The 23,711-nt window shown below is 37.8% G+C and overlaps 3 protein-coding genes across 8 annotated transcripts; 1 reads left to right on the top strand and 2 right to left on the bottom strand.

Annotated features, from left to right (window-relative positions):
• The first annotated feature begins 321 nt into the window (after window positions 1-321).
• On the top strand, window positions 322-3,951 carry LOC105167398 (uncharacterized). 2 transcript variants are annotated; one of them, XM_011087096.3, is made up of 3 exons: window positions 322-489; window positions 615-684; window positions 1,224-3,951. In XM_011087096.3, the coding sequence occupies exon 3, from the start codon at window positions 1,317-1,319 to the stop codon at window positions 3,648-3,650; it is 2,334 nt and encodes a 777-aa protein (XP_011085398.1). In that variant the 5' UTR covers window positions 322-489; window positions 615-684; window positions 1,224-1,316; the 3' UTR covers window positions 3,651-3,951. The 2 variants fall into 2 exon arrangements, with proteins under 2 accessions (XP_011085398.1, XP_011085399.1); XM_011087097.3 differs by lacking the exon at window positions 615-684.
• Window positions 3,952-4,950: 999 nt separating this feature from the next.
• On the bottom strand, window positions 4,951-11,978 carry EMB2761 (threonyl-tRNA synthetase, putative / threonine-tRNA ligase). The gene is made up of 8 exons (XM_020695768.2): window positions 11,518-11,978; window positions 10,215-10,361; window positions 9,930-10,077; window positions 9,428-9,681; window positions 8,231-8,608; window positions 6,326-6,634; window positions 5,903-6,103; window positions 4,951-5,593 (listed from the first exon to the last, which is right to left on the bottom strand). The coding sequence occupies exons 1-8, from the start codon at window positions 11,815-11,817 to the stop codon at window positions 5,333-5,335; spliced, it is 1,998 nt and encodes a 665-aa protein (XP_020551427.1). The 5' UTR covers window positions 11,818-11,978; the 3' UTR covers window positions 4,951-5,332.
• Window positions 11,979-12,468: 490 nt separating this feature from the next.
• On the bottom strand, window positions 12,469-22,369 carry LOC105167397 (histidine kinase 2). Of its 5 annotated transcripts, none has more exons than XM_088883295.1 (14): window positions 21,098-22,369; window positions 19,723-19,992; window positions 18,263-18,739; window positions 17,857-18,132; window positions 16,499-16,668; window positions 16,164-16,376; window positions 15,895-16,081; window positions 15,625-15,676; window positions 15,279-15,520; window positions 15,053-15,151; window positions 14,063-14,709; window positions 13,460-13,963; window positions 12,965-13,358; window positions 12,469-12,873 (listed from the first exon to the last, which is right to left on the bottom strand). In XM_088883295.1, the coding sequence occupies exons 1-13, from the start codon at window positions 21,452-21,454 to the stop codon at window positions 13,115-13,117; spliced, it is 3,738 nt and encodes a 1,245-aa protein (XP_088739421.1). In that variant the 5' UTR covers window positions 21,455-22,369; the 3' UTR covers window positions 12,469-12,873; window positions 12,965-13,114. The 5 variants fall into 5 exon arrangements, with proteins under 5 accessions (XP_088739421.1, XP_088739423.1, XP_011085395.2 ...); XM_088883297.1 differs by having other exon boundaries at window positions 18,263-18,736; XM_011087093.3 differs by having other exon boundaries at window positions 15,279-15,508; window positions 21,098-22,368.
• Between the last annotated feature and the right edge of the window lie 1,342 nt (window positions 22,370-23,711).

Genomic DNA, 23,711 nt, shown 5'->3' with positions numbered 1-23,711 from the left:
ACATAAGTTGTATTATTGTTAAACATTTTTCTTATTAAAACTCCATCAAATATTATAATTAAATAAAATTGCACTCCATCCATCTCACCTAACACCACACATAATTCTAATCCTTCTTCATATTTTTCTCCACCTCACCCTTCATTTTTAACAATTAATATATTCTTTTTTTTTTTAATTTTTATTGTCTCACACATATTAATTAATGATGACTGTCACTTTCACTCACTAATAATACTAATTATTTTTTGTAGATATATTAATTTTAATTTTATATATATATATATATATATATATTAACATATTTTTAACAGCAGCGTATCGTTGTAGTTGTAGTGCTACTTTAAATAAACTCTCAACAGTATTTTTTGAAAATTGTTTTTTTTTTTTGAATTTGGTTTTGGTTGCTGGCGTTCGACGGAGGTTCAGCTGCCGGAAATTTTCTCTCACCCAATTTCATCTCTCCACCTGTTTTCTACTTGCCTTTGAGTAAGCTTTCCTTTTTTCTTTCTTTGCTTATTAATGCTGTGATTTCTTTTTTATTTACTGATGGTATTATTTGCATTTTGGACGGTGGTTTTTTGGGTCCGGATTTAACCCTAGATTTTGTGTAGATCTGAAGCTAATTTTTGAGGCTGACGAGATTTTCTCATAATCTGCTTCTGGATTTTGTTGTAAATCTGGGTGAGTTTTTTTGTTTTTCTTTCTTTCTTTCTTTTTTTTTTTTTTAAAGTTTTAAGTTTGTTTATTTTTTGAGGTGACAATGGTGGGAAATTGAAATGATTTTTTTTTTTTTCTGTTTTGAGTTTAGATCTTTGGTTGATGGAGACATTGTGCTAAAATTTTGGTGATATGTTTCTTTTCTATGTATTTTGAATTTTACTTGAAATTGTTTGACTAGGGTAGAATTCCTGAAAGGGTAGTGAAATTGAAGTATGATTTTTTGAGTTATTCATGCAGCTTAGTTCAGAATACTTGCTGCTTTTGATGGCTTGATGAATGTGGAGGGCAAGATTTAAAATTTGGAGAACATCTATTTTAACTGGAGTTGAGTTAAAGAATCATGCATGTATTTGGATTGGTAATCACTTGGTTTGACATTAGAGAATCATTTTGTGTACGATGTTGGATAATTTACTTATTTTGTGATATTTGTTGGTGAAACCATGTTATGTGTACATAAGAAAAGAGAATGTATCATGATCTGTTTTCATAATTTGCAGCGCTTAACATCGGCTATTTTGGGAATGGGTTCACCCAGTATATGCTGCTTCTAGTTTTTCCTTGAAAAATTTGGGTTTGAAGTTGAACTTGACATGGAAAGCAATATAGAGGAAGCACTTAGAGCGAAAGCATTTGCTGAGAAGCAGTTTGCAATGAAAGATGTCATTGGAGCTCAGAATTATGCTTTAAAAGCTCAAATGCTGTGTCCTGAGCTGGAGGGTATATCACAAATGGTGGCCACATTTGGAGTCTACATTGCTTCTGAGGCAAAAATTAATGGAGAATGTGATTTCTATTCAATTCTTGGGTCGGATCCATCTGCAGACAAGTCCAAACTAAAGAAACAGTATAAGAAGTTGGCAGTACTGCTTCACCCTGATAAGAATAGAACTGTTGGAGCTGATGGGGCATTTAGACTTGTCTCTGAAGCATGGACGCTTTTATCTGATAGTGTGAAACGAAGCTCTTATGATCAAAGGAGAAGTTTGTTTGCTGGGTGCAGTACTGGGGCTGGTGGTTATGACAACTGTACCAAGTTTTCAGCTTCTCATTCAGGACTCGATACATTTTGGACCGTGTGCACCTCCTGTCATGTTCAGTATGAATATCTGAGGAAATATGTAAACAAGCGACTATCCTGTAAGAACTGTCGTGGTGTCTTTGTTGCCGTTGAAACAGGGTTAGCCCCTGTCAGTGGTTCTTTCCCTTACAGCACCTACTCTTATGCGCCTGAGAATGGGTATGGAAGTCATGGTTGCGGAGTTACATATATACCAAAAGCCACTGGATATTGTGCACCTACTGGCCCCCCAGGACATCATGCTGGATATAGATCTGAGTATGCCTCCAATATATCATTTCAGGGTACCTCCTCCATAAATTCTGTTGGCATTGTAGATCCTAATGGACTGTCTACGTCTTCCTTTGTCTTTTATCAAGCCAATGAAGAGGCAAACAAAACCAAAGCAAATGGAACAAATAACAGGGCAAAGGGTACAGGTCATGTGACATCTAATGGGTATACCGGTCAAGATGATGTACCAAAACCCAGGCGTGGTAGACCTGCCAAGAAGAGAAAAATGGACTTGGGAATCTCAGTTAACAATAGGAAAGAAGAAATTCCTGATGCCGCTGCAGAAGCAAAAATAGTCAATGGTAATGGAATACTGAAGCCGGCTTTGAGCTCCCCGTCTGAGACTTCAACTAGACGCTGTGCAGCTGCCCCTGCATTTGACGTGAGACAGGTATTAATTGATAAGGCAAGATCAGAAATCGGTAGGAAGCTAGAAGAGATGAGGTTGGCGTCACAAGCAGCAGATCAAGAGGCTGAGAAGAGAAATACACATGCTGAAGTTGATAAATCCAAGACGATTAAGGTATCAGGTGCAATGGGTGCTGGCTTCCAATCAGAACTGAAGAGAACTGCATCTATGTCGATAACAGTTCCAGATTCCGACTTCCATAATTTTGACCAGGGCAGATCAGAAGAATGCTTTAAGCCAAAGCAGATATGGGCCCTGTATGATGAAGAAGATGGTATGCCTCGGTTGTATTGTATAATTCGTGAAGTCATCTCACTGAATCCATTCAAGATCTATATAAGCTACTTAAGCTCGAAATCCGATTGTGAATTTGGGTCAGTAAATTGGTTGGATTCTGGATTTACCAAATCTTGTGGAAGTTTTAGAGTGTTCCATTCTGAAATGGTTGAGCAAGTCAACATCTTCTCTCATCTTCTTAGCAGGGAGAAGGCTGGTAGGGGAGGTTGTGTGAGAATCTATCCAAGAGGTGGAGATATATGGGCTGTGTATCGGAATTGGTCACCAGATTGGAACAGAACAACCCCAGATGAAGTTAGGCACCAGTATGAAATGGTTGAGGTTCTTGAGGACTATTCTGAAGAGAATGGGGTCTGGGTAACTCCTTTGATTAAACTCAGTGGATATAAGACTGTATATCAGAGGAATGCAAACACAAATGCGATTAGATGGATCCCAAGAAGAGAGATGTTACGATTTTCACACCAGGTGCCATCTTGTTCACTTAAAGTTGAAGGTACTAACTTGCCTGAGGGTTGCTGGGATCTTGACCCTGCTGCTACTCCAGATCAGCTACTTGAAGGAGAAACTGAACCTCAGAACAATATAAGTCCTGGTTGTGCAGAAAAGAGCACGGAAGCTCCTCAAAACGAGCAATTTCCAGCTGAACCTAAAGGAGAGTCTGAAGAAAAGTTAAGTCAATGTCAGATCTTTGCTTCAACTCCAGTTGCGAGGCCTCAGGTTGAAGGTGAAGCATGTGCAGAGAAGAGAAAACCTGTGGAGCTTTTCGAGGGACAAGAAAGAACTCAGGCGGAGCTTCCTCAAGGAGATTATACAATAAAAGCCGCAGCTGAAGTTTCTCGGACTGAAGCAATTGCCAATGTTTAGGAAGAGCTAAAGGCAATGCAACAATGGTATCCTACAAGCGACACCATGCGGCAACAATACGGGCTTGGCAAACATGAAAGTGCAAACGACATAAAAACTGAACTACGGGAGTCTTTGCGTTGGGAGATTCAAAATGTACAGATTTAAAAACACAGCCTTGAAGCTATTCTCAAACAATCAGATAGTTGGAGGGCAATAGTAATCCTTGCCCCTAAGGTTTTGGGGAGCTTTATATCTATTCAGCAATTTGTAACTGGAATTTAGACCTATTGACTCCTCATTCTATAGAAAGGCTTCATCATATTTGACTGTATTAAGTGAGAAGGGAGAACATGCCTAGGGGGCTCGATGTTACTGCTCACTCTTCTGCTTTAGCAGGACTGTTGGCTTAAATATAACCAAGATTCATGATTCAGAACGACCCTAAAAATTTAATGGTTATGGTGATTTTTGTGTTGATATACCAATCACTCTTAGCAGTACTTGGATGCTGCCAACTGATTATTTCATAATGGTACCACTTTTCCAAATAAATTTCAGTGTTATTTTGAAATCTGTTTTCCCACATTCTAAACTTTTCTGATTGATGTTTTCGTCGACTAGGCATATGCAACTTGCAAACAGTACTTTATTGTCCAACTATGACTCAATCTAGAATTTATTTAGTTTCTCCAATGCTCACTGATTAGTATGACAAGAGAGTGAAGCAGCAGATGCGTGGGGTGGGCTTGAGGCAGAACCTTCAACTGTTTGATTTGGTATTATTTAGTGCAGTTGCAGCCTGTTGCTCTATGTTTCCAGAAATGACATATACATGTTTAACAGTATGAAGTTATCATCAACACCGGAGGATGGTAATTATACACTTAAGAAATTGAATGTAGGTACCCTTTCTCTTAACTTTCTTCATCAGAAAGTAAGAGATGATTAAGCTGGTTTGTAAGCGAATAACCAGGGTGGCTAGGTAAGGCATGAGATTTCATTCATCATGATGGGACCAAGATGTCCAAGGACCTGCCGATCAGGATGAACTAAATGAGAGATGTGAAGGGGAGGCCAGATGAAGAGAGAGCATGTTGAAAGTCACTGCAAGTGGCAAATGACCAATGCAGTTTCTGGGCTCATTTTTGCATCATGCCCATGGCTTAGAATTTGTCCCTGCGGAAATAGGTCCTAGTAACATGGAGAAGAAGATGAGAGCAACTTACTGTAGATTGCTACCGCAGCAATTGAGAAAAATAATTGCAATTTAAGTTGCTAGGAGATAAGAACTCCAAAAGAAGTCCATTCAGGATAAAAGTATAGAAACAAGAAAAATATTTCATCGCAACAACTGTGAAAGCTGTTTATCAATCAAATTAAAGAATCCAAAATCCAAATGGATTGGCTTTTTGAGCTTTGCTTCTAATTGTTTGTTCGTTGAAAGAGCAAACCGACCCCCCTGTGAAAATATATATATATATATACAGAAACGGAAGCATTAATAAAATTATTGACCTAAGGTTGGTGAGAAGAAAAGAATGGACCATTCTCGTTGCAGTTTCTCGTGCTGATCTTTCAAAGATATGTCCATACAGAAATTGTGTGTGCTAAGTACGTACTCAGTTTTTCTTTGATCATATGTCAAATAAAAGCAGTCCTCCGTGGTGGCACTGAGGTCGAAAACATGTTCAAGTCCTTGATTAAAAGAATGTCCTGTTTTCAATTGCATACTTCACTTTGCTGATAAAATCATCAACAGCCATGGTTCCCAACTCTCTGCCAGACCTGGATCTAACTGTTACAGTTTGTGTTTCTACCTCTTTTGGCCCCACTACAGCCATCAATGGAACCTTAAGTTTTTCTGAGGTTCTAATAAGTTTGGGCAGCCTCTCACCACTGCAAACTTCCGACCGAATGCCATTAGCTTTCAATCGATTGTTCACCTCATTACAGTACTCCAGCTGTCAACGCACGCAACAAAAATCAGCATGGAGCAACACATAAATCAGAAGGTACATAAATAAAGATCTATATTACTTTAGTAACCGGGAGGAGTGCAACGGGGACAATTCTAACAGTGAATGATATAGTAGCACATATATATTTTTGATAGCCATTGAATTTCAAGTCATGCATCTTTTGGTGGTTTAGTCATATAGAAAGCTGTGTAAAAGCACCATATCAATATAAGATTTTTTGATCCAAAAAGGTATCTAGTATATGAGTGGACCCACTGGGAAATTTTCGGAAGAGAATGGAAGCTTTTTCACCTGTGTATCAGTTACTGGTAAAAGTCGAGCTTGAATTGGAGAAAGCCATAGTGGAAAATCTCCAGCATAATGCTCTACAAGAACTCCGAAAAACCGCTCTAAGGATCCAAGAACTGCTCTATGTATCATAATTGGTCTCTTCTTCTCTTGATTTGAATCAACATATGTGATGTCAAAGCGCTGAGGCAAATTAAAATCAACCTGTACAAAGAAAAGTTACTTTGTAAGGAAATTTGATAAAAGACAACATAATTCACAAAGAATTATTCATATTGAATTGCAGATTTGTCTTTAAAAGATATCACTTGAGTTAGCAAGAGAAATTGAAGATGAACATTGAAATGGGAGAGTAAAATGTTCGTTCTTTTTTCCCATGAGATAATTGGAAACATAACAACATAAAGTGTGCAGTCAAAGGTATACCTGTATGGTTGAGCACTGCCACTTTCTTCCCAGAGCATCCTCTATTTTGAGATCAATTTTGGGGCCATAAAAAGCGCCACCCCCGTTGTCTATCTGGTAACTCCAACCTTTGTCATCTAAAGCATCCTTTAGAGCTACTGTTGCTTTCTCCCATATATCATCGCCTCCCACAGATTTCTCTGGTCTTGTTGAGAGGTTCACTTCATATTTGTCAAAACCAAATTGCAGCAATATTTCCTCGGTAAGATCCAAAACACCTCGGATTTCATCTTTGATTTGATCATCCAAACAAAATATGTGGGCATCATCCTGCAAAACCATCAAAGAGCAGACTAAATATATACCTCTGTCATGTCATGAGTGTATGTTTGGGTCAATGATAACATTGACCAGAAAAGGCAGGTTTTGTAATAAAAAAGTTAAAGGAGAGAACACCTATTAATGCATGATGGCTATTATCAGAGAGCATCAGGTGCCTATGATGCAGTGGAATGGGGAATCCTATTCTCGGTAAGGACTAATAAGACTCCCGACACATACAGAAATAAATGGATTAAGATGCAGCAATGTTGATGAACTTGAATGGCTTCAGTGCAAATTACAAGCTCGAGGAAATCCTATCTGCATTTGGTGTGAGAAGCTCAATATACTGCGGCTCATGTTATATCTGGATATAAGTCGATTTTCTGGTTGCTGCAGCTACCTGTAGGTACTGTTATCACCCAAGTGTTGGAGAACCTCACTATATATCATGTATCATCTTCTTATATGGTTCTTTTTTCCTATTTGATTTGAGTTTCAACTCTATTAGATGTCCCATATTGGGAGACATTGTTAGCATAGTCGATTCTTTTAGACATCATGTGTATCCATTATCTAAAGGGATAATTATATAGAGAACACCTGAGGTTTGGTCTTGTTAATGATGCACCCCTCAGTTTTAGGAAATTACGCGCAGACCCAATGTAAGTTAACAATGCCCTGCTGCCCCAACGCTGTGTATTGCATAGATCCATGGGTTTGTTACTTTATCTAACCACAAGGGTGCATTAATAATCTCAGTTTCAACAATTTAATTAATGATACTAATCAAGTAAACAAAAAAAAAAAGGATCAAATAAAGTACGAATGTAATAGTTAATTAACTATGACTAAGTTTTATAACTTAACTATGAATAAAAATATGAAATCAATTAAGTTAATAGGTAAAATTTAATGCTACCTTTTTTAGATTTTAAATAATTAAATTATTATTTATTACATGTAAATAATATAAATATATTAAATATACAATTAACTAAGTAAATTAATTAAAAAACATAGTAGAATTTGTCTTCTTAAATCAATTAAATAATATCTTAACAGTAACTTAACAATAATTACATATATACTTAATAAAGTAATAAATTAAAAGGTGTAAAAACTTAAATTTTTAAATTTTAATTAGATAAATGAATAATTTTGTTATTGTTTAAATTGTTTCCCTATTTTTCTTCTTCACCTTTATTCTGGCCATCAACTCCCCCCCAACCCCCTCAAAGCTACCCACCCCCCGTTGCATCCGAACCCCTTGCCTCTCCTGAATCCCTTTTCCCATTTGTGTGGATCTTGGTTGTGAATATATGCGTGTATTCTTTGGGGTGCCTGTGTTTTTATGTGTGCATTTATGAATATGGGGTGCGGGGGGGAGGGGGGGGGGTTGAGAGAAGATAGGGAATGGTAATTTTTAAATTTGAAAATTAGGAGTATTCGTGTTCCCATAGTATTTTCATTTTATTTTTGGTTATTTTCTGGGCTATTTTTACCGAAGGAGTAAAATGGATGATTTGCAACTTCCAGATATTGTTTTGGCTGGCAGATATTGGTAGGGGCCTGCATGTAATATTGCAAACCAAAGAGGGGTACCTGGGTAAATCCTCTGACTCGGAACAGACCATGTAAACTTCCAGATAATTCATATCTATACACTGTTCCAAGCTCTGCAACCCTGATTGGGAAATCCCTGTACGAGTGTAGCTTCCGTTTGTAAACCAATATATGGTACGGACAATTCATTGGCCGAAGCTGATAAAGTTCTTCCTCTATTTCCATCTGGTCAAACATGTTCTCTTTGTAAAAGTCGAGATGGCCACTGATCCTCCAAAGATCCGCTTTCGCTACATGTGGAGTATAAAGCAGATCATAGCCATGCTGTATGTGAATCCTTTTCCAGGCATCTTCAATTATGTGCCTTACAATAGCACCCTTGGGATGCCAGAAAACCAACCCTCCACCAGCTTCATCCTGCAGGTATTTATCTAAGATGCATGGATCAATCATCTCCGATGAAAGTTAGGGAATCTAACATGAATGATAGAGCCATGCAGACATATTACATGGAAAAATTGTGAAAGCAGTCACTCACCTGATTTGGTTAAATAGTACTAATCGAATCTTTAACGCGTACAGCTACAGTACATTGTAGACTCTCTAAAAAGAAACCACTCACTTTAAGTAAAAAGAGAGCTGGAAATAATTATCTTTGTGTATTTTCTTCCCTAACAACTATTGACAGCTTTAGTGTAAAACTGATGATCAGAAGCTCAATTGTCTCTGCTATAGGGAATAATAAGCTAGAGATCCTTTACACAGGATAAGTGATTCAATCTTTCAAAGCTGTAATTGGGAAAATCACCAGAGCCTAATGCATGGTATGAATGTGTGTATATTAAAAACAGACATAGATGTGTATATCATAGTTTGATGGAAACGTTGAGTACTTCTACATTAATTATGATGTGAAGTGACTGCCTTAGGTAAATTGAAAAGGTAGAAAGTAAATAACCATCAATGAGAAGAGAAAAATGCTAAAACACGGAATTCATCATATGTGAAACCATTGACTATTATAGCAGACCCCAGTCTAAGATTTTAGTCAATGTAACTAGAAACTTCAAATTTTCAACCTTGTGAATAAAACATAACATTACACCTCCATATAGCAGTTAACAAGTTAGTTATTCAGGAGTTGTTCCTAATAACAGAACTAATTTCAGAATTTGGATACCCAAGGTGGAGAAAGCTAAGAGCGCAGAGACTACTCCAAAATTATAAACAGGTTACCTGTATAGAAAACAGATCAAGATCTTGGCCAATCCGACGGTGATCCCGTCTTTTAGCCTCTTCTTTGAAGTGCAGATAAGCTTTCAGTTGTTCCTCAGTCTCCCATGCTGTACCATATATCCTTTGCAGCATTGGCTTATTTGTATCTCCTCTCCAGTAAGCCCCAGCGACAGACTCAAGTTCCACAGCTTTTCTGTTGATGTTTCCAGTAGATTCAACGTGAGGCCCAGCACAAAGATCCCACCATTCATTACCTGTGAAGATGACAAAGAAGAAGAGGAAAAGGCAGAATCAAATTTCACGTGTCAAATCTAGCTACACGGAGCCACGAGGTCAAGGATCCCTAGCAAGGAATCTTTTCTTCAAAAAGAGGATATGCATTCTAATAGCCTTGGCATTACTACATACGAACATTTTCTTAAGTTTTTCTAAGGCAATTACAGCTAAAAAATAGTTTAGCAAGTGTAATCAGATTTGAAGATAGAAAGAAGCAGAAAGTCACCTATATGATAGATGGTAATAGGCTCCTCTTTAATGCTCTCCAAAATCTCCATCTTGTACGGCTCATTGACAGCCATTATTCTTTTCTGGGCTTCATCTCTGCTAACTTCTTCTCTAATTAACGGCAAATTTTTCCCAATGATGCGATCCTACAGATGATTCAAGAAATAAATTCTGTATCCGAAAAGCATAATTTAATGAATATTTTCACAATGTCATGCGTCAACTTTGTTGACTTAAAATGAAAAGGACTGATTATCGCAACACAACGAGAAACTAAGCTCACCATTTCTTTCTTAATTTTCTTAAGGTCCTTATCTGTCAGAGGCTCCATATCGAAGTCATAATAAAAACCATTCTCAATCCAAGGACCAATTGTCACTTTTGCATCTGGATAAACCTTTTGAACAGCCATGGCCATTACGTGAGCACACTGCATTTTGTCAAGACTAATTAAATGCTCGTGTCATAGAAACTTTATCATTCAGAATTGATAATATGGGCATGTCACAAGTCAAATAAGATAAACAAAGATTGAAGACATAATCAGATGTCCTGTCAATGCAGCATCAACATCGAATTACAAATATCCATGCTAGGCTCTCCATTTAATTACTCAGTAGCATAATTCCGAGCAATGAACTAGCATTTTCAGTTAAAAAGCCATGATATGTGATTGAGCTGTTTGTCATGCCGGTTTCAAACGCAGCAATTGAATGCTGCTAAACAATACCTACTGGTATCCAGTTGTGAATGAAACTGATTTCCTGGCACTTGATTCAGATTTTGGATTGATTTAACTTGAAGTATTAGGTGTAAAATCACAAATTCCACACCACACCTTCAAGTCAAATAAGATAAACAAAGATTGAAGACATAATCAGATGTCCTGTCAATGCAGCATCAACATCGAATTACAAATATCCATGCTAGGCTCTCCATTTAATTACTCAGTAGCATAATTCCGAGCAATGAACTAGCATTTTCAGTTAAAAAGCCATGATATGTGATTGAGCTGTTTGTCATGCCGGTTTCAAACGCAGCAATTGAATGCTGCTAAACAATACCTACTGGTATCCAGTTGTGAATGAAACTGATTTCCTGGCACTTGATTCAGATTTTGGATTGATTTAACTTGAAGTATTAGGTGTAAAATCACAAATTCCACACCACACCTTCAAGTCAAATAAGATAAACAAAGATTGAAGACATAATCAGATGTCCTGTCAATGCAGCATCAACATCGAATTACAAATATCCATGCTAGGCTCTCCATTTAATTACTCAGTAGCATAATTCCGAGCAATGAACTAGCATTTTCAGTTAAAAAGCCATGATATGTGATTGAGCTGTTTGTCATGCCGGTTTCAAACGCAGCAATTGAATGCTGCTAAACAATACCTACTGGTATCCAGTTGTGAATGAAACTGATTTCCTGGCACTTGATTCAGATTTTGGATTGATTTAACTTGAAGTATTAGGTGTAAAATCACAAATTCCACACCACACCTTCACTGCTCGTACCTTCTTCTTTAAAATCAGTTGATGATAAGGGTAAAAGAGAAAATGAAATCGTCAAAAAGTCTCACCGTGTGGCGAATTCTGAGAAGCCTCTCAGAAGAGAGATTAGTAGGAAGGACAATCCTCCCGCCGGAGGCATCAATGTCAGGGGCTTGTCGGGGCGGCGGAGTGGGCGTTTCTGTAATTTGAGTGGCGACGGCAGAGAATTTGGGACTCCGCAGGCGACGAAAACCATGATGGAGAGTAAGAAAAGATGGGGGAAGTGCAAAGACATTGAGGTGGCATTTGGTGGTGAAATGAGAGGGTAGAGAGTGCTTGGGAATGGAGAAAGATAAAGCCATAAGAGTGGTTTTGTGAGCGAGAAACATGGCCAAGAATTCTTCTTGGTTTGGCGAAGAAGAGTGTTTCTGTGGTGGAGGTTTACCCGTAGACGTAGACAAAGCGGCTCTTCTGCCTCTTCCTCTATCAGTATCTCCTCCATTCACATCGCCATTGGACTTAGGATTTTGGCCGAACTACACAATCCATTTATGTATAATCTTTTACATTGATAAGGATTCTATTAATAAAAAATATCATTAATGTTGCTGGGTTGATGGGCTCTTGCCGCATATTAGAAAAGGGGGTGGAATTGGGCCATCCCAATGGGTTCTCTCGTCTCGAGTGGATGTGATTTGCTCTTGATTGTAAAACGGCAGTCATCTTTATTTGGCTTTTCTGTGTTCATTTAATCTCCAATTGGAGATTGTTTTCCATTTCAATAACTTCACTAGTTAGGACACTTTTCTGGAGTGTTTGATGGATGAGATTTGGTCTTGACACCATCCCAAACTTCCTCAATTCTCATTTCTCCCCTTAGTAGCTTCAGGAGATTATCAAGTCTGAGATGAGAATAGGAGTCCCTAAAACACTCATCAGCAGTAAGAGTTGAATATGTACGAGCTCACAATGACCATACAGCATTCCGCCTCTTAACGAGCTCGCTCATATTATCTCTCTTACTAATTTAAGCATCGATCAAAAACAATCAAGGCCATCCCCTGTAAGTATGGATCTCAACATACGAATCTAATTCTCTCATATACAATTCCCACCAAAAAAAATATAATATTGCAAATCTGCCTAACAACAATCTTAATCTCAATCTCAAACCTCATATCTATATACAGTCATACATTTTCACACCCACACTAATATCTCACTACAACTCAAACATCATCTATCTATCTAGATTCTAAACCAAAACACAGATGATACACACAGGTATCTCTCCTTCACTTTTCTGGACAGGATACATCCTTTCCCAGTAAAGAATTTAAGGCAATGAGAGCTTTTAGCGTCAATCTTGTATGCATGTTTGTAAGCGTCGGTTCCTCTGCTTTTTCTTGCAATGGTTTCCTTACCGTTTCAGCCGAGCTCCACTCCTGTTGCAAAACTAAAATGAAAATTTTGTACATTGAAATTCAGTCACACCCACCCACACACAAACAGCCAAGCCAGAAGAGAGACACCGACCGTCCAACCAGGATTCAGCCAAGCCTATAACCCAGTTATAGCAGACACGACGAGTCACTTGTCAGTAATCAAATGCTCAACTGCTACTAAGCTCTTAGAGGGAGCACTGAATCCCAACCAACATCATCACCCGCTGCCGCATACAGCAAATCATCCGGTCTCAAAGAAGCGTGCCACAGCTGAATAAAGTTGTCCCTCTCCAAACGGCTTTGATACATAATCATCCATCCCACATTTCATGCATGCTTCATTTGTTGCTTGAATCACATCTGCCGTCATTGCTAGTATTGGAGTGTGCCAACGAGACAGTGTTCCGCCAACTGATGTTTCACCACAGCTAATTCTTTCATTATATTCCTTTTCAAGGCTACGGATCTGTCGGGTAGCTTCAAACCTACAGTACATCAAACAAGAAATTGGATCTATTGGACCAATTCAAACAGAACAGGTCAACGTAATTATGCAAAAGTGAGGCTCAAGGTGGAGAAAGCTTACCCATCTATTTCTGGCATTTGGAGATCCATAAAGCAAGCATCGTACTCGTGGGGGGGCTTAAGCAACTCGACAGCAAACTTTCCCCCTTCCACACAGGTCACAACTGCACCGTATTTCTTTAGAGCACCTTCTGCAACTCTTCTGTTGACAATGTTATCGTCGACTACCAAAATTTGCTTGCCTTTGAGTAGATTTTTTAGTCTAGATGGATTGCCCCTTGTATCAAGCCTCTTTCCAGTTGCTTCCTGGAAGGTGGATACTAATGCACTTAACCTTAGAGGCTTTGTTATCAAGTCATTCACTAACTCGTCTAACTTCAGCTTGTTGCGATCAGTAGAGCTTAGGCAGGTTGCTAGTAAGAATATCTTCAAAGAGAATCCTCGTTCGCTCCTGCAAATAGTGTGTCTCATCTTCTTTATGAGGCTATGGAACGAAAAGCAAGTCTCCTTATCCCAGTTTTCTTGGTCAATAAGGACCATAGCGAAGTTCTCAGACTCTGAGACACTGCCAACAGAAAAAGTAAAGCCATCAGCTAGTTCATCGTCAGTTATAAACATTTATTCGGAAAACATAGAAAGACGAAATCCCACACCAGAAAAGTACCTTGAAAGATAAGAGCAAGCAGACTTCATACTGGAACTTATGTTGACAGATATTCCCAGTCTCTCGAGATGGTATCTCACAACTTCTGCTCGGATTCTTTTCTCATCGATTACCAATGCTCTTAGTCCCTTGAGTTCTGAAACAGCTGGATCGCATGGCTGCCATATTTTATCCAGCAAATTTGCTTCGGCTTTTGTGAAGGTGACAGTAAAGGTAAAGGTACTGCCGGTGTTGAGTTTGCTGACAAAACCAATCTCTCCACCCATAAGGTCCACCAAACGCTTGCTGATGCTCAATCCTATTCCAGTCCCACCATATTTCCTTGATGTAGAACTGTCAGCCTGCATAAAGGGCGTAAAAATCCGGCCTTGGGCTTCGGGAGGTATACCTGTACCTGTATCTTCAACGGTCACTAACAATTTGATTTTTCCGGGTTCGTCTGCGGTGTCACCAAGATTCTTAAAATTTTCCCAACTTCTCCATCTATCAACTACCCGAAACCCACTCAATGTATTAAATGAAGCATTTAAATCATCTTGAACAACATTCAAGCTTTGTCTTAGAACTTCGTCCCTCATGTCTTGGGGAAACCTCACTTCGTCGGCTAAATGCACAGATACAAATATATGCCCCTTGTCATTTGTGAACTGCAATATAAACAGAAGATGATTATTTATTTACACAGATACAGTTACATTTATCTCTCAGAACATATGACAAGATCATTTGGAATGAGAGGTTCAGAACTATCAGCAACCCCATTTACTCAGATCTTGGGATATATTACCACTTAAGAATGAAATCAACTACAAATATGGCCTATCCATCAGTCAACAACCAGCTGAAAACTGATGATATCATTTAACAATGATATAAATTTACCCTGTATTGAAGTTGACGTCAAATAAATGGTATGACGGGACTGGTCTACAATATCACAGATGTGACTCTCAAAACTAAGATGAATGCATGGAAATATTCTGATCCAACCTTAATTGAATTCCCAACAAGATTCGTGACAATCTGCCCAAACCGCTCCTGGTCTCCAATGACTACTTGTGGCACCTTATTGGAAACATAAACGGCCAGCTGTGTTCCACCAGGAGATTAAGAACAGTGCAAAACGGAAATTATATAAGGTGCAAGTCTGATCTCTGAAAAATACACACACACATACGGACACAGAGGAAGAGAAATAAATAACTTGGGTTTCTACCTCAATTCCTTTCTCATGAGACTTTCCAGAAAAAATTGACAGAACCTTGTCAAGAACAGCGCGCAGATCAAAAGGTACAGCCTCCAATTCAAGCCTTCCAGATTCAATCTTGGCCTGATCCAAAACCTTGTTGATCAATGATATCAAATCTTTTCCGCTATCATGAGCAGTCTGAGCATAATCCAGTTGGCAGGCATCTAGATTTGTGTCCATAAGCATCTGTAACATACCTGCATTAAGTGCTAATTTTATATTAGCTGCAACAGCTAAAAAGAGAAACCTCCCGTAACACCCCCACCACCCAACCCCACTGTGGAAAGCATGTAAACTCAAATCTAAAATTTACCCAAAACTCCATTCATCGGAGTCCTGATTTCATGTGAAACTGTTGCTAGAAACTACAAAAGAGAAAGAAGTTAGACAGAGAAAAGGATTGAGCAAAAATAATAGAAGGGTAAAGATGGATCACAAAAAGAACGAAAAATAGAAGATGTTTAAGCCTAGTGTAGATCAGTATAAAGTATAACGAATGGAGCAAAGAAGTCAGCAAATAGTCTAAGATGCAGGAATGAAATGCATAAAAGCAGATGCCTAAACCATATGATTTTAAATTTACCTGAGACTTTGCCACATCAGCTGCCTCAGCACGATGTTTGAGCTTCATCATCTCCTGATAATCCTGTTCCACTTTATCAATTTGATTTATGGCTGCATGAAAGATATGGCCCAGAAGCAAAGTGATAACAAGTGTTCCAAGAGATGCTGTAATTGCTTGCCAAGGTGGAGAAGGTTTCTGTTTAAACCTATACAGGGAGAATTCAAGACAACATTAGAAGCAAGTGCTGTTTCTCATTTGGCCGATTGGAAAGTTGAACAGATACCAACCTGCAATGCATCTCATGCTTCCTAGTTGGATCTCCAAAATCAAGGTAGCTTGTATGCAGCAATCCCATGTCAGCCACATCAGTGCCATACATTTTGATTGGTGCAGCTTGCTTGGTTGTATCATATACATTCACGATAATAGTCTGTTTGCTAGCAAGCTGATGTAGGAGCTTCTCAACTAATGATGGGACATCATAGGAAGCACCTAGATAACTTTTATGGAGCAGCAAACACAAAATCAGAAGAGAAGTAGACAATTCATAAGTGGAAAACATGAAGAATCACACAGAAGTATGGCTCACTGATATACCACAAAAGCTAAAGTATTTATTTACCCCACTGTGGCATTGATGCGTTGCTCAGGCAAAGCATCAGGAGGAAGATTAGTGTTGTATACAGCAAAAGTAAGTACAACACCCAGGTGATTGGATTTTAATAGCTTGAATGGTGATGTCAGGACACCTTTTCCAGAAGCTCTAGCCCGTAAGATATTCTCACGGTCTTCCTGTATGAAAACAACAATAAGAGTAAGTTGCATGAAATGGGCAAGCAAAAGACACGCGGACGCACAGAAGATTGTGGCTCATAATTCATCTTGTATCTTCTGAGAAAGAACAAAAAATAATTTACATCTTGTTAATTATAAATGATTATAGGATATCTTATAGTATACTTGCTAACTTATGATAAAGTCACCTTGAAGGACGTGGATTAGAACATGCACCTGACTTTAAATGGAATTAACAGCTAAATAGAGAAAAATGAACCCTCAAAGGTAATGGAAGAGTCTAATCGTCATTTTTCACTTCTCTATACAATGAAAAAGATATCAGTAACCATATATAATCTACTCCATCCAACATAAATTTCAGTTCCTCGGGACCCTCTTGGAGATTTCACTGCAAAAGACAAGTCGCCTAAAATATCAAAACGGACTATTTCACTAAGATGCATGAGTTTTATCAAGCCAAAACCATGCCCAAGGTGTTTGGTGCTCGAAACGTCAATCACCGCATCCTAACTTTTCGCCAATGAACACAAATCTTGAACACTTGATACAAGTCCCTAAAACTAAACCACAACTGCAACTTACAAATTAATTAGCTATCTATTTTTTTTTTTTTTCCATATTTGCTTTGATATATATCCAGGGTAAGTGCTGATGTAAATATAAACATTTATACTGACAAGTCTCTGGAGAAAATGCTTGAGGCATCATAAATGCAGCTTATAACTGAATATATAACGCATATGTCTCCAGAAAGCTCTTTCTCCATATCCCTGAGTCTTAAAAATAGCAATTTGAATGTCCAATACCTATCACAATCCTAAGAAACATGCAGTAACTATCATATAATTATTACGTTTATGGGGTGCCTAAGAACTTATGATGCAAAGAAGAAGGGTCGTTATCATAATGTAAATACAGAAAAGTCCCATTTTTATCATACCAAGATTATACACTATGCACAGAACTAGTAAAGATTATCATATACTAGTACTTTATTGTTTAAAATTTACATTTTTCAAGGTCCCATCTAATGGTTCCAAACCTGGGAGCCTAGTGACTAAAACTCTAAACTTTATCCTTTAAGGAAATTTGAAGAGTTCCAAATGTTTCAGCATTTGACAAGACTTTATATTAATTCATTCATGTAATGTCAAAATAAAGAGAGATGTGTTAGAAGCACACCTTGCCAGACATCATATCAATTGAGACAATGTGAGACACAGTTTTCTGTGAGAAAATAACAGGTGCATATTCATCTTGAACAGGTGAAGTGCTGAAGTTCTCTGGGTTATAGTCTTGAGCTAAAGTTTGATCTTCAACATCCATTTTCTTAATTGTCCATCCATACTGCTGCTCAATGCGCTCTCTTTCAGAGTGACGAACTCTTAAAGCATAAGCAACACCACTTGTGAGAGGTCTTTCAAAAGCTGTTCTCTCAGTATAATCTTCAAATGTTTTCTGTATGATCCAAAAGTTGGCAAACAAAATTGCATTACAAGATCATCACCACTAATGTTGCATAAGTGAGAAACACAGATTACTCTGAGATCAGAGGACAAAAGGCTACAGAAAGTATTGGCATTTGTACCTGATCAATAGCAGAAGGCTGTTTCCCATGGTGAAATGTAGAAACAAGAATAGCCAATGCATGAACATGGTTCATGCTGACATTAAATTGGTCCTGGAGCATCCGAGCACGTTCATCACACATGCTCGCCAGAGTTTCTTTTCTTCTCAACATTATGTCTTCATTCAAGTACCAAAATAACCAAACGGAAAAGATTACACCGCCTAAGACAAAAATAACCAGAAGCTTCTTCCTCCATTTTCCGGTACTTCGTGACGAACTTTGTGCCTGCTGTTGCAGCTGAGCGTGCTGCAATAGTGGAAGTTTCTGTCTCATCTCATGCTTTTGACTCCTAGTTTTGTCATAGAACTTCCGCAGGTTGTAGCTTACAGCCATCCCAATAAGGACCCCCAAGCAAATTTTGGCAAACCCATAGTAAATGGTCTCGCAATGATCTGTGGCATCAGTACGAATTTCTCTCATTCTCAGTTCATTCTGCTGAAAGCCAAAGCAAAAAGATGTCAATTTTCACTTAGATTTTAATTTCTCTCACAGACTGTTGAAAAAGATAACACAACTTACAATATATAATCTGCTGAAAAGGATACATTGCTCGTTCTGGTTTTTCTTTTTAAAAATTAATTTGAGGGATATAACAGAACATATTATCTCATATCATGTCTAGCTAGCAAGTCAACTGTACTCTCTCTATCCATGAAGATTAGGTGTAGTTTTGACCTGACACAGATGTTTATATCGGAGTTGAAAAGGATAAAATTTTCCCTATTTCTATGCAGTTGCTCTGTGAAAATATGAATTGAGAGTTAATGGTGTCACGATACTTAAGTGAGAAGAAAGTATTAGAGAAAAGGATCCACTTAAGCTTGTTAGTCTTGTTTTGGCTGTCCAAGAAAGGAAATAGATGCAATATATATGGACAATACGAGCATATATTCAAGCATATTTACCAATTAATAGCTGCTTAAGGTTCAGTGGATAATAAACTGTAAAAAGACATTCTCTTGAATGACAAGATATGCAATTGACATTTGGTTGAATAATTCCTTTAGAGTCCCGTTGAAAAGCATTATAGCATGCCAACTAATATATTAAACATCTTTACCTATGCAGATTTTAAGATTCAGATTATAACAGTTACCAAAAACATTTACATGAAAATTAGAAATTTCTGTCTTCATAGGCCAAAGACAGGTTCAAAGACAGTACTGGGTAATAGACCTGCTCGTGACGAAATGAATTCAGAGAGAGAGATGATTTATGAAGATATATTAAATAAATCAATGAAGATCTAATTAACTGCTTAAGTAATCAGTAGATAATTTCGTAGATTCAAGATGCAACAACCATTATGAGAAGAAAATCTGTATATTCATGATCTTCAATCACATTACACTTAGCTGTACAGATGGCATTCTTCAGTCAAAGGCTGTGGAACCTAGAATCACATAAAAATATCTTACCTCTTTGCAACACAGATGTGCGGATGAAATTGATGAAACTGTAGTATTAAAAAATGATGAAGAAATCTCCTGAGACGATGGTAAACCATGATAGATTGCACCAGTAGCCTCTATGGATGGGCAAGGTGCAGTGAGTCCCACCTTTTCAGCCACCAATTCCCACAGCCTATGAAATATCTGCCTCCTGGAACCCAGCATCTTAAGTGCACATAATATAGTTCGTGGAGGGATTACACATCCCCATTCTCTGCGGCATGCCATAGACACAATCTGAAAGATGCAGACAAGAGCAAGTAGCTGAATGAAGAGAAAGGAGCACATAGAACCAGTAGCACATAATTTATTATAACTGGGATCAAACCAAATGTTAAATCGTAACACAGGGGCATAGCAAGAATCTTTTCTAAGTGGAAAGACACTTCTATGGAACAAGTTCAAGACTAAGAAATTGATTATTTGGCAGATACAAAAAATAGAAGACAATGAGACAGTATTTTACGTAATGTATATGATAAAGCATCAATAGAAAATAGATAAGATTATCTAGTGCAGCGGTTGTTAGTTAAACAATGTTGGTATGTTCCTTCACTACTCCTGGAGCCATTTCTTTCTTCTTCCTTTCTCTGAAGAAAGAGAAGGACGAACAAATTATGATTTTCTAGGCTAAGTTCATTTCATCGCAAACATCTATGAAAACAAGATCTTCAGAATCGATACGTCCTAATCATACACTATCTTGAATCTCTTGTTTTCCTTCACCCATGGAGAGGGCAAGTCCAAGATTGGTTATCGGCTGCTGCGCATTGTACATGGATAGATGATTAATGAAGGGTGAGTTTTTTTCATTTTGATGCTTTACCTAAGATAGTCCTGAAGTCGAGGTGGATAGGCTCCACATAGAGTTTGCTGACAGGTATCATACATTAGAATTCCACTACTGTTCCATCAATGGAATGGAACTAGAGAGACTTTTCTAATAAGGCTCATAGAATCAACGAATCTACTTCAAGAGCCTATCACAAATTCGCATTCCACAACTTTTTATTCCATGTCAACACTGGACAGGCAGGGCGGAGATAGTAAGTCCTATGAGATCATTTATGATCTAAGTTCAAATTAAAAGAGCAAGTCCATGTTCAGAGTGCAAACTTATGTAGATCATTATAAGTGGTATAATTATGAATTTTACTTATCTCCTATGTTTGATCCTATCAATCTTTGTTGATAAGTCATCATCAAGCGCAGATCACTCTCAAACCAGAAAACAAAAACCGAAAGCATCACTAGCAATCAAGATCAGAACTCTAAACCTTTGAGGGTATGAACAATAGACAAACATCTTTCAAATGGATCAAGAAGCCAAAGCACAACTAACCTTCTCCATGCTCGCATTGCAATTCTCCAACGAATCTTGAGCTTCATCTCCACTTGTAAGAGGAGTCTCCACTTTCTTGCCCAATCTTCCGTCAGTCAAGATCGAATACAAGACCCAAATGAACACAAAAGAAAAAACCACAAGCCACAAGAGTACAAGTCCTCTTCTCCATTTCCCATCACTTGCTCTTCCATGCCATGACTCTTGGGCGTCCTGCGGATTATAGGAGGAACAGAGGTTGCCATTTGAACCAGAATTCTTGCCATTCGAAGACATCTTCACCAAAAACCACTTACATACATTGAGCAACGGCCTCGCAACTTTCAAAGTAACCCAAGAAACAGTTGAGAAACTCATCCAATATCAAACAGAAAATCATCAAAGAGACCCACCACGAGAACACCAATACTTCAGCCGAACTGCATATTCTTGGGGGGGGGGGGGGGGGGGGCGCAATTCAGTTAAAAAAACATATGAAAACCTAAGGGTCTTTAAAGAAGGAACTTTCAGGAAGTATTAGAATAGGGAAAATGCCCTAAATCAAGCAGAAGATCAAGAAAGACACCCTAAAAGCGCCAAGAAATAATTAGAAACAAAGATTCTTGAGCACCCTTCAAGAAAAGGCAATGAAATCTTCTCAAAGTTAAGGGGGCTTCAGCAAGGCAAAACCCTTAAAAAGAATTAGACAGGGAATCAAAATCTGCAAGTTGGCAGTGGAACAGTAGATTCTGCAGTGAAATAAAGTTCCAAATTTTCTCACAGCGACATGTGAAGAAGATGGTACACTCTCTGAACGTGAAGGCTTAAAAAAACCATACAACAACCCTTAACTTGATTTGGAGAACACTTGCAGGAAGGACAATCATGACAAAAAAAAGACAACTTAGAAACTGATTTGGATAGCTGAAGCTGGAATCAGTAGAAAGATAGTAAATACAGGCCCCTTCCTTTTGATATATGAAGAAGTCACACGTAGAAGTCTCTTAACGTGTGAATTGGCAGAGGGAAATAGATAGAAGGAGACAACAAAAGAAGCATCAAAGAAGACAACTTTATCAAAGAAAAACGCATCACTGAACTAAGAGGAATTAGGATTGAAAAAAATATCCAGTTGGTTTCAGCAGAAATCCAACTGGAATCAATTATCAATTGTTGTGGGATAAAAAAGAATGTGCTTTTCTTTTCTTCTCCCTTTTAACCTCTCTCTCTCTCTCTCTCTCTGTCCCTCTGTAGTTCTTGAGAGACTTGTGAGTGTTTGGTACAATACATCATTATCTCATCATCTATGTGGGGAAAGGTTAAGAAAAACAAGCGACCCCAAAAAATTAAAAAGAAATCAAATGTAAGGCCAAAATTTGTTCACATACAATACTATTACTTATAGAGTAGTTAGTAAAGTAAAGAAATGTAGAGAAACAGTATTATAGTAGTAGTAGCAGCAGCAGTAGTATTCATAAAGATATGTTCTCCCAAGAACAAGAGTTAAAAGTAAGAAATCTCCATCGTAGAATTCTCTTTTTATTATATATTGCACCCAAGTTTCTTTCATTTACTACTTATTATTGTCCCTCTTCTGAATTTCTTTTACTTTTGAGAAAATGTTGAAAGAGACCCAACCAATCCATTCAGCGTTTAAAGATGAATGTTTTTGTTTTTTTCTGCCACTCTTGTGCACCCCCCCCCCCCCAGGACCTATCATAGATTAGATGTATGTATGTAATGTATGCATGCATGCATGTACACATCTGTCTACCTCCTCTCTCTCTCAATATATATATATATATATATATATATTTAGAGAGAGAGAATGAGAGAAAAGTGGTTAAAGGGGTGTTTTAGGGAGCCAAGGCAGTGTGTTTTATGTTATGTTGAGCTCAGAGTTCTGAAAGAGGAAAAGGGGAGATGGGGTAGGGGGGGTGGGGGTTGAGGGGGCATCTATTCTAAGGATGGTTTTGATGGTAGGAGGAGGCGGCATGGAGAGCAGTAAAAGGAAAAAGACAGGAAAAATAGGTGGTGTGTAATTAATTTGGGAAGTGGGGGGGGGGGGGGGGACAGTTGCTAGAATGCGCCTAGTGGTCTGCTTTGTACCTTCCTCTACACATTAATTAAAATTAAAATTAAAATGGGGTTTAATTACTCCTAAGTAAAGCAAAATTATAGTGATTATTACTTGCATCAATGCCCATGATTGGTTTGACCATTACTTATATTAAAAAATATATAATTATTATTATTATTATGATGTGAGAGGTTTTGATTTGACATCTGACACATATGTGTGTGTTTTGGCCGTATCTTCTTTGTTTTTTTTTTTTTTTTTTGTTTATGATTTCAACACTATCTTCCTTTTAAAATATTTATTGTGTTATAGTCATCCATGTTGGAGTGAAGTAATCTATATATATATTTATGTATAAGTTTGGCTATAAGATTAAGTTTACCTTTTGTGATTTCCACCAACTTATTTTATTAACCTTTGATCATCTCTTCTTTTTTTAATTTAAATTACATTCACACTCAATAAAATTAAGTTTAATTATATAAATATTTTTTTAACAAATATACAAGTGTTTACATTAAAATTTTAAACTAAATAAGTTTGAATAAATTAACT

This window comes from Sesamum indicum, linkage group LG8 (genome assembly GCF_026168435.1).
Source record: "Sesamum indicum cultivar Baizhima isolate 11 linkage group LG8, ASM2616843v1, whole genome shotgun sequence".
NCBI classification, from domain to species: domain Eukaryota; kingdom Viridiplantae; phylum Streptophyta; class Magnoliopsida; order Lamiales; family Pedaliaceae; genus Sesamum; species Sesamum indicum.
This window is presented reverse-complemented; position numbering and strand designations above follow the sequence as displayed.

Coding starts and splice junctions, on each gene's coding strand:
- LOC105167398 (XM_011087097.3), top strand. CDS start 1,317: ATGGAAAGCAATATAGAGGAAGCACTTAGAGCGAAAGCATTTGCTGAG.
- EMB2761 (XM_020695768.2), bottom strand. CDS start 11,817: ATGTTTCTCGCTCACAAAACCACTCTTATGGCTTTATCTTTCTCCATT. Junction 10,078..10,214: donor AGAAAATTAAGAAAGAAATG/GTGAGCTTAGTT, acceptor AATCATCTGTAG/GATCGCATCATTGGGAAAAA. Junction 9,682..9,929: donor TATTACCATCTATCATATAG/GTGACTTTCTGC, acceptor TCATCTTCACAG/GTAATGAATGGTGGGATCTT.
- LOC105167397 (XM_088883296.1), bottom strand. CDS start 21,454: ATGAGTTTCTCAACTGTTTCTTGGGTTACTTTGAAAGTTGCGAGGCCG. Junction 16,377..16,498: donor CGCATCAATGCCACAGTGGG/GTAAATAAATAC, acceptor GCTCCATAAAAG/TTATCTAGGTGCTTCCTATG. Junction 13,964..14,062: donor GCTTGCTCTTATCTTTCAAG/GTACTTTTCTGG, acceptor TTCTGTTGGCAG/TGTCTCAGAGTCTGAGAACT.